Source organism: Hevea brasiliensis, chromosome 10 (assembly GCF_030052815.1).
Source record: "Hevea brasiliensis isolate MT/VB/25A 57/8 chromosome 10, ASM3005281v1, whole genome shotgun sequence".
NCBI lineage: Eukaryota > Viridiplantae > Streptophyta > Magnoliopsida > Malpighiales > Euphorbiaceae > Hevea > Hevea brasiliensis.
In genome coordinates this window covers 3045524-3058441 of record NC_079502.1, presented here as the reverse complement: position 1 = coordinate 3058441, position 12918 = coordinate 3045524, and the positions used below count along the sequence as shown (strand labels likewise).

The window sequence follows — 12918 nt, the reverse complement described above, 5'->3', positions numbered from 1 at the left end:
ATACGTGTGTATGTTGCATTTTATACATAGAAATGCATTATGCATAGATAGTTATAGAAATTATATTTAAAATCAATATCTTACTCTATGAGTCAAACGCTCACTCCTATTTAATTATTTTTCCCCAGGTGACAAGAGTTCTCTTTGAGATTTAACGTGCCTTCTTTTTTGCAAGTTTACCAGCAGTAGCTTATTTGTATTTTATTTTCTTAATTTAAAATCCAAAATTTCGCATGTGCTAGTAGTATTCTAAACTTGTTAGGACAATATTGATTTATTTCTTTGAATTTGTAAACATGTTTTATAGATATATTAGAATGTATGATACGAGTAATCACTGTGGCTAAGGGAGCTGAGCTCCCATTTGATTATTTAATTGCTTGAGGATTATGAGGTGAGCTACGCTCCCCAATTTAAGATAGTTTTATATTTACAGGTCGGGTGAGCTAAAAACTCTCCATTGGATAGTCCAATTTATGGCCAAACTCTATCCATTTGTTTTCTTGAAAATTGAACTATAGTTATGGCCCTTATAATTGGGCTAGAAATAGTTAGGCTTACTATGGGCTTTGGTGACCTTAAATTGACCCAAGTCCTAATGCCGGTCTGGCCCATAATTCGGGTGACATTTATAATGAGACTCATCATATTTTATCATATTTTTTTAATAATAGGTCAATTATTAATTAAATGAGTATATATAAATAAAGAGTTTCTAATAAAAAGAAAATGAAATTTCCATAAACATTATTCTTTTATATCCGAATTTTGCAAACAATTTTATTATTCAAATATATCTTGGCTGTAATTTTTTTTTTCTAAAAAGCATCTTAGCTGTAATTAAATAATAAAAAAGTAGTTTTATTTTTCTGATCTAAAAAAGGGAAATTTTCAAAATATAAGATTTGATTCTATAATATATAGGGAAGAAAAACTAAAAGATAATTCAGAAGAACATGAAAAAAAAAATTCAGAAGGACCTACAATAGGATTTGAAGATCATCATACCCCTACAATAAGATTTGAAGCATATTTATTATCATCATGCCTCTTGTAGTCTTCATCACTCAGAACTGCAACTAGATTTATAGTTTCGAATACTGAGACAATTTTGTCACCCAGGCACACCAGGGGGTGCAAGACTTTGGTTAGGTTTTTTGCTTTGTGTTTGAGTTTCTCCATAACTTCTTTATCAGGAGATTTACCGAGCTACCCATGTCAATTAGCACTAGTCAGATAGTATACCTATTTATCTGCATAGATACAACTAATAGGTCAATGTGTGGTTGGTTTACCTCGTTATGCCTCGGGCCTATGGTGATTGCTTCTTTGCTTAATTCATTTATGTCGATGGAAAGGATTGTTAGACCTTTGGTGCTGCTCAGTTCGACTATGAAAGGATTGTTCGACCTTTGGTGCTGCTTGGTTCGGCTTATCTTTTGTTGCCCATTTTGCCTGTGTTTGGCTTGCCAGCAATCACATTGATCACACCAATCAGACTTTCTTCATTTTCAGGTACGATTTCCTTACTTCTAGGTGTGGTTATTCTTCTCTTATCCCGATCATCTCTGGTAAATTTCCTAAGTCATCCATCCCTGATTAGCTGTTCTATTTTGTCTTTAAGCTGCTTGCATTCATCAGTAGTGTGGCCGTGATCTTTATGAAACTTGCAAAATTTTCCCTTATCTCTCTTACCTGCATTATTAGGGTTGAGCTTTTTTGGCCACTTGACCTATTCACTATTTTTCTGAATCCACATTAGTACTCAAGATCCGGGCTCATTCAAGAGTGTATAATTATAAAATCTTATTCTGTTTTGTTCTTTGTTTTTGTCCAAATGGTAAATCTGATTTAAGCTGTGGTTATTTCTTATCATTGTTCTATTTGGGCTTCCTTTCTTTCCTGAAAGCTTGTTGCTCATCGTCTAACCTAAAGTACTTCTGAGCCTTTTACATAAGCTGGTAGTAATCTACTGCAGGATTTTTTATGAGTGAATCTGAAAATTTTATATTCCTCGTTCCTTTTTTCAAAGCTTCACAGGTTGTTTCATGATTTAAGTTCTCCATTTGTATCGCTTCAATGTTAAATCAGTGATGTAATCCCTGAGAGACTCACCCTCGTATTGTTTAATTTTTTTAAAGATCAATGGACAATTTTTTTGGAGAGATGGAAGAAATTAACTTGCTTTTGAACTCAGTGGCAAACCAAAAGAAATTTTGGATTGATCCAGGCTTGAGGCATTGATACCACTTTTGCATTAGTTTAGTTAGTGTTGCTGGAAATACTCAGCACATGTGGTAATTATTTATGTTTTGGAGCATCATTGTTGTTCAAAAATTTGCCACATGGCTCCTCGGGTCCGTTGTCCCATCATATTTATCCAGCATAGGTAGTTTGAATTTTGAAGGGAACTATTCAGCCAGGATAGGTTTGGATAATGGGGACTCATCTGCCATTCTAAAGTTTTCCTCCTTTATATGTTTGTACTACTTATGTCCTGCCTTTACCAATCCCCAGTTTACCTTCGGTCACGGCGATTTGTCAGATTCCTTCTCTTGTTCTCTTGCCGTCACCCGTTCATTTTTCCTTTCTGAATTATTGTTTATTGATTGGGCGATTATCTACCTCATTTCCTTAGCTTTAGTCAGATCTATTTCTACTACCCTTCTTACTTCTGGGGTAGATGTCCCTAGTGGGGCGCTAGCTCTCCAGATCAACCCTTTAAGGAATGTAATTTGGGCCTCCATCTCCTGGATATGCAGGTACACTTAATCAGGTGTCATTCCTTAGAATGGGTTTTGTTGACCTGGGATAATGATGTTATGTGGTAGGACTTATGTCTCAGATGGGATTGCGAGTGTGGCGATGTTTGGAATCATGGATGCTGCTAGCGTGTCTCCTCCCAATGTAGGAGTAATGAATATGATACCTTTATTTGGGGTCTTTAAATTTGCAGCCACTAAAGAAAGAAAGAACACAAATATCATAAAAACAATTAGGACCAAGAATTAGAGGCTATTGGCAACAGACAAAGTATTGAAAAGAAGAGAAATAATCTCAATGTGAATCTTTCAGCTAGTAATATGAGTTTCCCACATATGGCATCACTAATGCTATCGATGGTCCACGGATCCTAGTCCTGATGTCATGTAAACCTGCAATAAGAGAAAAAATGAGGTGTATTGCCTTCTGGTAGGTTACTCCGATACTCATGTCAAAGACTTTATTTAAGAGAGTATTCAGAGACTATTTATTTGAATAGAATTATAGAGTGAGAATGCGTGCTTGTGTCTGGTCATTGGGTTGGTATTTATAAGCTTTTTAGGGAAATAGTTATTACTTTATTTATGGCGATGATCTTGGTTAAATTTCCAAGATAGTCTTTTTAAAATTCACGCTTTACTGGATTACAGGCATAATTATTGCTCGATCTGTGAGATTCGGGCTCTGCTTAATGTGATTGTTGCTCAGCATAACTTTCATTCACCATGCTGGGGGAACAAAGGATTGGTTCGTCTTGTTTTATTCAGTTTTGACTTCTTGACCGTTTGAATATTGTATTTCTGACTGCCATGTTGGATATGATTCTGACTCTGACTACCATGCTGGACATAATTTTGACTGATTGACTTTGAATTTTGGGCAGATAGTATCAATAAACAATTTTATTATTTAAATATATCTTGGCTATAATTAAAAAAAAAACATCTTGGCTGTAATTAAATAAAAAAAAATAGTTTTATTTTTTTTATCTAAAAAAGAGCAGTTTTCAAAATATAAGATCTGATTCTATAATATATAGGGGAGAAAAATTGAAAGATAACTCAGAAGGACATAAAAATAAATATATATTCTATAATATATAGAGGAGAAAAATTGAAAGATAACTCAGGACATAAATATATATATATATATATATATATATATATATATATATATATATATATATATATATATATTATAATCGTTAATTGTATTAATGAGTTTTACCATGATTAATAATTATAATAAAATTAATAATTAATAAAAAATATTAAATTTATTTCCATTTATATTGACTGACCTACTAAATATGTAAGCAAATATTCACAATCAATAATAATTTAATGGATAGTCCAATTAATAGAAAATATTTAATTTATTTCTTTTTACACTGATGCTATATAATGGTGGAAATGTACTACTACTTTTATATGTTAATGATTTAAATTTCTATTTTTATAGTGAATGTGATTTTTTTTTTTTCGTCATTTGCTTTGCTTCTATTGATTGTGATATTTATACAATAATTTTAATAAATCATTAATTAAGAAGAAAACTTCTTGCAGCAACAAGGAAATAGCAAAAATGTTAAATTTAGACGATACAACAAGACAAAGATTGACATTGAGTTTGGAGCATTAAAATTATCTTTTTGAATAAAATTATTTTTTTTAAATGCTATAAAAATAAGTGTTTGAAAAAAATTATTTTGTTATTTTTATATTTTTTATAATTAAAATTTATTAAATTTAATTTTAAATTATTTTTTAATATTATCAAATTAATATATTTAAAAAAGTAATTTTCTCCGCAACATTTTCAGCATCAAATACCAAACAGATTGCACAAAGTAACAAAGGAAGTTGAAGGACAAATAATTAACAAATAGCAAGATTAAAAGCCTAAAACAGAGTGCCCAAACAGAGCTCTTCAGAATAAAACATCCAAACAACCAAATGCCAAAGACCAGATAATTCGTTAAGACTGGACTCAAAACTGAAAATAAACCTGAAGAGAAACACTGCTCCCTGAATGAGAAGCCTCACCAAAGAATCAAAAATTGAAGACAAATGACAATCCACTATGCATAAGAGAGAAGACATTAATCTCAAATTCTGCACCTTAAAAATAATGAAACGTAATTGATGTTTAATTTTTCTGCCCCCTTTTTTAGCATACAACGCTAACTAAATGATACTTGGATTAAAGGTAGCATATGTAAGTAGCTCTTCATCATGTTCCAGAAAGGCTATGTCCTCTTCGCTCAGGCATAACCAAGCTTCTATTCCACCACCGTCTCTTGTATCCATTATTACCGAAACATTATATGGCTCCTTTATAGGTATAGCGACCCATGTTGGCTTTCCCCACCCGAAATCAGCTTCATATAGTGGCATTTTACACCAACTAGAGAAGTTGTAGAAATCAGTACTCTCTTGCTCTGGTAACCCAGAAATTTCCTTTACGTGCCCAAGAATTGCAGACAGCAGATCATTTCTTTGAAAATGTTCCAACCAACTCTTGATAAATTCTTGTAACCCTTTTCTCAATGAACTAACCAAGCTCTGCAATTCTATTTTCTCCCTGATCAAGACAGAATAGCTTCCCAAAATGTTTCCAACAGCGTTTTCAGGCAAGCTTTGGACGATTCTTTTACGTATATTAACAGCTTGGAAAGCCATAGAGAGCTTTGAAAACCCCGAGTTCAATCTTGAAGCTTTGGTTGAATGTTTCCAAATAATTGCAGTCACAGCTTCTACTCTCGTTGGGTTTGGCACGCTTGAACTTGCAACTTTTGCCTGAAGAACAGCAATACTGGAGGCATATCAAACGCCAACCTTCTTGTTGCTGGCTTGCTTGCTATGGCCTTTATCGCAACAGCTGGTAATTTGGGAGTTGAATCCAAAGGCGGTAAAACAGAAGATGCAATGAGATTTGGAACAAGTATCCCCCTGGAACCATCTGCGGCCACAGTCGCCCAGCCGTTTAGGAAGGTTACAATGGTGGCTGCATCAGCGATCTTGTGTGAAATATGAAGCCCAATTGCTATTCCACCACATGTGAACAAGTTTTCTTGGACAAAGAGTAAAGGCTGATCAGTGATCACTTCAATAGATTGATCAATTCCAGGAAGAAATGGTTCAAGTACCTCAACTTCAGGAGGTTGTTTTAGAATTCCTGAGAGGGGGCAATTGACATGAGCTTCACTATAGACAATTCCTTCATCGTCGCAATTAATTGAGCTATCGTCTTTGATTCTTCTTGCAAGAGGGTAAAAAAGAGTAAGATACTTTGAAAGTGATGATTTTAGATGCTGGGACTTATTTGCAGCAGGTATGGAGTTGTTATTCGTGGAGTAGAAGAGAAGAATAGGTGTGAAAAGAGAAGGATGAAGCTGGTCGATAAGAGATAGCTTGAAGATTTTAAGCTCAGGGGAAGTTGGAGAGGATGGCTTTATCATCTCTCTCCTCATAATCTCAACTTTCATTGCCTCGGCCATTTTTGATCTTTTGCTCTTTCTTTTACAAAATCAACCCTTTTATAATGATAGATTCTTTGGTAAATTTTAGCATTTGTATTTTTTTAATAATTATATAAATATAAAAAAAATAAAAATTAAATTACATATTTATTCGTAATTATCTTATGGTATATATAGATAACTTTGCCTTAATTAGTAAGTATTTAACACATACTCTCTCTGAGTGAAATAAGAAAAAGCTAAGTGTCCCAGTGTGGCCCTAATTGAGGTTCGCAAATTAGTCGGGTTGCCTAAGGGCTGATCTTTCAGGATCCCATATCGGATGTAAAGTATGCGTATGTGTGAGTTATATAGAAATAAGGACTCTGTTAAATTTATAAGTTTTAATAGCAGCTCATTCCTAGAGATGGCAACGGATCAGGTTTTTGCGGGTACCCGATCCGACCGAACCTTAATAGGATGGATTTTGGTAGTATATAATCGGATTTGAGATGGGTTCGGATTTTAAATTTAATATCCGTGACGAGTTCGGGTTTTATATGTTGGGTATCTGTTATCCGAACCCGTTTATATAAATATTTAATTAAATATAAAAAATATATATTTTTTAATAATATTTATAAATTTTTATATTTTTTATTTTATATAAAACAAAATTGAAATATTTTATGAAATTATTAAATTTTTAAAATATAAATTATTAATAAAAATAATTTTTTATATAGATTATTAATTAAATATATAAAATTAAACGGATTTGGATATTTTTTGAGTAATAACAATCGAGCTTAGAACGGATTCAGGTAGTTGAAAATAAATTTTAATCTGGTTCGGGACGGCTCGGATTTTGAAAATTTTAATTGGGTTCGAGTTCGGGTATGATGATTTTAGCTAGTACCCTACCCGTTGTTGTCGCTACTCTTATTTTAGTCTAATTAATATGGAAAATATTTAATTTATTTCCTTTTATAGTGATGCTATTGTAGTAAATTTTTTTTTCTCCATTAATTTTTTTAATTAAAGATAATTACATTAAAAGACTATGAAAGGCTCAGAGATGTATGTTTTTATAGGGCCATGGCCGAAATAAAACATTAAAAGACTTAACTACAAAGGCTCTAGCCCATGTTTATGTAAAACACATCTCCCCACCAAGGCCCAGATCCCTGCCCATAGAAAGAACCCTATCAATTTAAAAATTATTTTCTGAATATTAATTTCAATTATAGAGAAAACTTTAATTTTTAATTTTTAATTTTTAATTGGGTTCAGTTAAGCCCTCCATTTCGCAAGCGGCAACAACATTCATGCAAGTCCAGCAAATTGGAATTGCTGCCGATAATGCCGACTAGGCTCAACGGTCCCTTATAAGAAAACAATGTGTGTTTTGCACAAGCTAGTTTGCTGCGTTAGAGTCTTGGGAGGCATGAAGAGAGAATGAATGCATAAATTAATTAATTCTTGACTTTTATTAGAGAAAAAAATTTGATAACATTTATACCTCTTATATCATAAAATTTATATTGAAATTTATCTATTAAATATAAGAGTATTACATAAGAATTCAATTTAAACAAAAAATTTTTAGAAATAAAAATATCAAATATATTTTTTATAATTTCTCGTGAAAAATGAACGATGGCAATTTTTATATTTCAATGGGTACCAACTTATATTTCCTGTTGCATACAACTCAGAAAAGTACAATTACCACACTCCAAGGCAAATCATGGATATAATCAATTAGTCGAGGCAGCTGCCTACCCACAATACTACAATGCTCAAAACAAAACAAAACAAATCAAAACAACAATACGCGCGCATATATTTCTTAATATTTAAAGAGAAGACTTGGGGGTGATGGGCGTGGAGATTACACTAGGATTCAAAGAAGCAAAAGCAAGCAGCTCTTGATCTCGTTGAAAAAATGCCATGTCTTCTTCACTCAGAGTCACCCAAGCTTCAATTCCATCCCCATCTCTGCTATCCATCATTAAAATAACATTCTTGAATGCCCCACTTGGAATTGTGACCCAGGCAGGCTTTCCCCACCCAAAATCAATACCATAAAATGGAAACCTGCACAAACTAGTGCTTATATAGAAGTCTATATTAACTTCTTGACGCATGTGTACTGCTTCCTTGAAAGATTCACGATTTGCCACAAAAGCATCATCTCCTTGAAGTTTCTTCACATAATTCTCTCTGAAATCTTTCATCCCTTTTCTCAGCTGACCAACCAAGCTTGACAATTCTATATCGCCCTCTGTTGCCAGTGAAGCAAAGTGTCCTGCAAGGTTCCCAATAGTATGTTCAGGCAAGGAAGGCACCAACCTTCTGCGTATGTTCACAGATTGGGAGAGTATAGATAGCCTGAAATGTTCTGTGTTTGATCTTGACGCATTCATTGCGCATTTCCAGATGAGCCCTGTCAAGGCTTCAACTCTTGTTGGATTTTTCACACTTTCGCTGGAAGCTTTAGCCTTAAGAGCAGTGATCTTGGAGGCTTCAAAGAAAAATCTCTTTGCAACGTACCCCTCTTTCTTCAGCTGGGCAATTGGCATTTTGAACGAAAAATTTTGAGGCGGAAAGATCGATGATGCGTTAAATAATGGGAGCAGAGCCTCAGCTTGCTGGGTTGACCCACAACCAGCACTAGAACTAGCACTAGCAGCCGTGGCTGCCCAATCCTTGATGAATATGGTCGCCGTGAGTGCATCTGATATCTTCTGCGAAATACACACTCCAATCGCCAATCCACCACAGGAAAAGCAATTGATTTGAACCTGTAGCAAACTGCCCGTGCATGCTTCTGGGGATTCAATTTCAATAGGAATCAATTTTGTTATCATCTGGGCATCAGGTTCTCCCAGAAACGTTGAGAGAAAACAGTTGATTCGTGTTTCAACGAAAACAACCCCATAGTCGTTGCATTCGATTGATGTATCATCTTTGATCCTACCGGCTAGTGGGTAGAATCGGGTTAAGGTTTCAGATAGCGATGTCTTTAGAATCCGGGATCTTTCTGAAAGTGTCAGCTGGGGATTGATTTGGGCATTTAAGGAGTAGAAGAGAAGCAGGGGACCATAACATACAGGAGCAAGCTGATCGAGAAGAGAGAGCTTGAAATTCCTGAGGTGAATTGGGGTTGGGAAGGATGGTTTGATGGTTTCTCTAGTAATGATCTCCATTATCATCTGATTAATTTTTCTTGCAAAAGGATCAAGAATTCAACATGTCAGTTGTCACATGGGAAGATTAATAGTTTGGTAAGGTTTGACTAGATTATCTTTATTTGTTTTCTTAATTGTTTCAGTTGTTAATTGTAAGCAGCAATCCAATCCAACAAAGTGCATAATGAAACTCTGTGGGAAACTGCTAAAATAATTTAAGATAGCCCCTGAAAGGTTTCAAACTCCAAGACATCTAAAACACACATTTGGAATCAAGGTTCTCAAACCTGACTCGATCATTGAATTGTGAAGGCAGAAAGATAAGATTTAAATTTAACCAAAATTTTAACCGATATATAATCAATAAATATTATAAAATTATTAATAATACTATTTTATTATAATTAATAGTTATATATATATATATATATATATATATATATATATATATATACACATATATTTTATAGTTAATTATTAAAATAAAATTAGCTAATTTTAATATGCATTTTTTTTTATTTTTTAATTAAACTTTTAAATAATAATATTTAATTATTTATAATAAAAAATACTTAAAATTAAAATCTTATAATAATAAATTTATTCATACTAATAAAAAAATAAATATTAAAATAATAAATTATATAACACAATAGATGATATTTTATAATAATAATAATAATAATAATAATAATATAAAAAATAATTTAATAATCCAAGTTAAGATACTAATATAATAAATTAATTACATCATAAATTATTAAAAAGTGGGAAAAATTTTTCAGCTTCATTTGAAATATTTATATGTTAATAGATATTAATTATTTTAAATTAATATAATATAATTTCAATTAATGAAAGAAATAATTTTATTTAATAATTAAGTTATTAAATTTAATATATATTAATGTTGTTTTTAACAATTGCCAAGGTGGCGTAAATTAAAGGGTTGGTTTTCTTGCATCCTAGTTTCAATACTCAGTGCTGCCCATTCTAAAATTTTTTGATTGAATAGCTAAAAAATCATTTCAAACCAGGCTGGGTTTCCTGGCCGATTTTCAATCAATTCACTCCAATTCTTAAAAATCAGATTTAACAGTTAAATCAAATCAGAACAGATTCCAATTAGTCCAATCCGATTTTCAAATCTATTGGCTACATAATATATATTATTAGACATGGCCATTAACATGATTTGAATCAAAATTAAAAATTTTAATTTAAAAGAATCTGTAACACCCCAAAATTTTAAATTTTATGAGCATTTTTGGTATTTTAATTTTATTTAAATTTTAGAAATTATTTGAGATTTTTCAGATTTTTACAAATCGGGTTCGATTTTTCAAAAATATAAACTTTGATGATTTTTAAAAATTAATTTAAAGACCACGTGGCAAAACTAAAAATATATTTGGAGTCTACATATTTTTCTGAGTTTTCTGAAATTTTTTCGGAATTTTTGGACCTCGTTTTCGGTCCCGAGGCAGAGTAAAAATTCAAAATTTTGTATCCTGAATCGGACCGGCCGGATCGGACCGGCCTTTTTCTTTTTCTTCTTCCCTTCCCTGCGCGCGTCGACCTCTCTCCCTTCTCTCTCTCTTTTCTCTCTCCTCCTGCCCCTGCCGCCGGCCAGCCACCTCCCCCTGCCTTCCCACCTCCCCCTGCCTTCCCACCTCGCCGGCGCCGACCCCCAGCCTCCCCAGCCAGCCTGCCGCCGCCCTAAACGGCCGGAAAACGCGCGCGAAACGCCCTCCCTTGCCCGCGCGACGTTTCGACTTCCCCGGCCGAAATCCGGTCGATCCGGCCACCAATTGGACCTGGTCTTGTGTCTAAAATCATCTACTCGGTGAGAGCTTTCTATAGACACCAAGAACACAGAAATCCATCGAGCGGTTTGTCCAATTTTTGCTCGGGAAGTTTTTAGCCCATTTCGACCTTTGGACTAGATTTCTCGAAAACCGTGAATCCCACGAGAAAACCGAGAGCACCAGCGCGCTCCACTCGTCAAGAGCTTCGCGGCGACATAAATTTCAAATTTTTCCGACACCGTTTTTCGGTGGGTCCCACGGAACTTCGCATTGTTTTTCCGAGCATTAAATGAGCTTAGAAAATTCTGAAAAATTTATGTACTAATCCCCGTGTTATGGGCTTCGTGTAGGTATCCTCAATTCGAGGAAATTCGACAGTTGACCAGGTCTATGAATTTCTGGCCAGACAGACCCGTTACCGGAAAAGTCTCCGAATTGGACCGAGGTTTTGGCTACCCCCCCATTGTCAGACGTCCCGAGCGCGTCCCCAAAGTCGGAATCGGCAAAGGTAAACCCGAACCTTATTTTTACGTAATTTTCTAGTGCTTAAATAGGATTAAAAATCCATAAAATATTCGTGGTAGCTTAGAAAATTATGATTCTTTTTGCAATAGCTTAGTAATATTGCTAAGGACCGCGGGGCAAAGTTTTAGAATTTTTAGAGCTGATTTGGGCAGTTTTTGCAAAAATGGTCAATTATAAGGACTAAATTGAAATTTTACATATTGTGATGGATGATTGATTTGATGGGCCCAGGAGGGGCTGTGTGATGTGATTGAGTTGTGGACATATGGATTGTAAATATAGAAGTGTGTTTTGAGCCCTTTTTCAGGTTGGGTAGGTCTTAGGTATAAGGGAGACTCTGCCGGATTTTCGGTACGACTTAGGACGTATTTGGTCTTTTCTTTGTTTGTATTGAGTCAAATTTATTAAATGATTGTAATAAAATTTTCAGGTGAGCCGGGACAGCCTTCTTCCTCCGCCCAGCCGCCTCAGTGACCACCGTCAAGTCTGTGAGTAAAATATTAATTTTAATTGTAATTTCGATATTATTATATGTTCAAGCATGCCCATGCATCACTTATATGCATATATCTATGTAGATAAATTCTAGGCATGATTTATGTTGCATTCATAACTGTGAAAGTGTCATGGATGTTGTTGTGGTAATTTGGAGCAGTGTGCGTGCGTTGGCGTGCGTGTGATGTGGTGTGGACCATATGGATAGGACGAGTAGACACGGCTTGAGATCTTCGCTGGGACCCGGTCCTTCAGGGTAGACACGGCTTGAGTTCTTCGCTGGGACCCCGATTTGGTTATTAAGTGGAAGTCCGAGCTGAGTTCTTCGTTGGCACTAGGTTGGATTTAAGAGAGCTGTATAGGGGATCAGCTCCCATATATTATGATTGATGTTACAGGGTGCGTGAGTGCTCCAAATTACCTTTTTGCTGTTATGATGTGAAAATATTGTTGCTGTTGCATTTCACTCCACAGGTTGCATTAGTTCTAGATAGTTATAGAGATTATGGTTAAAATTGATATTTTACTCTCTGAGTCGAACGCTCACTCCTGTTCAATATTTTTCCAGGCCACAAGAGGATATTTTTGAGGTTAACCTGCTTTTCTCCCTCGCAGGTCATTTATTTATGTTTGTGTAATTCTATAAACTCCTAGAATTTTCGCATGTGTTAGA

General features: G+C 34.4%; 1 protein-coding gene and 1 pseudogene across 1 annotated transcript; both read right to left on the bottom strand.

Annotated features, from left to right (window-relative positions):
• Window positions 1-4949: 4949 nt before the first annotated feature.
• On the bottom strand, window positions 4950-6262 carry LOC110660145 (vinorine synthase-like; annotated as a pseudogene).
• Window positions 6263-8043: 1781 nt separating this feature from the next.
• LOC131169459 (BAHD acyltransferase At5g47980-like) lies at window positions 8044-9738 on the bottom strand. The gene has a single exon (XM_058128690.1). The coding sequence runs from the start codon at window positions 9439-9441 to the stop codon at window positions 8083-8085; it is 1359 nt and encodes a 452-aa protein (XP_057984673.1). The 5' UTR covers window positions 9442-9738; the 3' UTR covers window positions 8044-8082.
• Between the last annotated feature and the right edge of the window lie 3180 nt (window positions 9739-12918).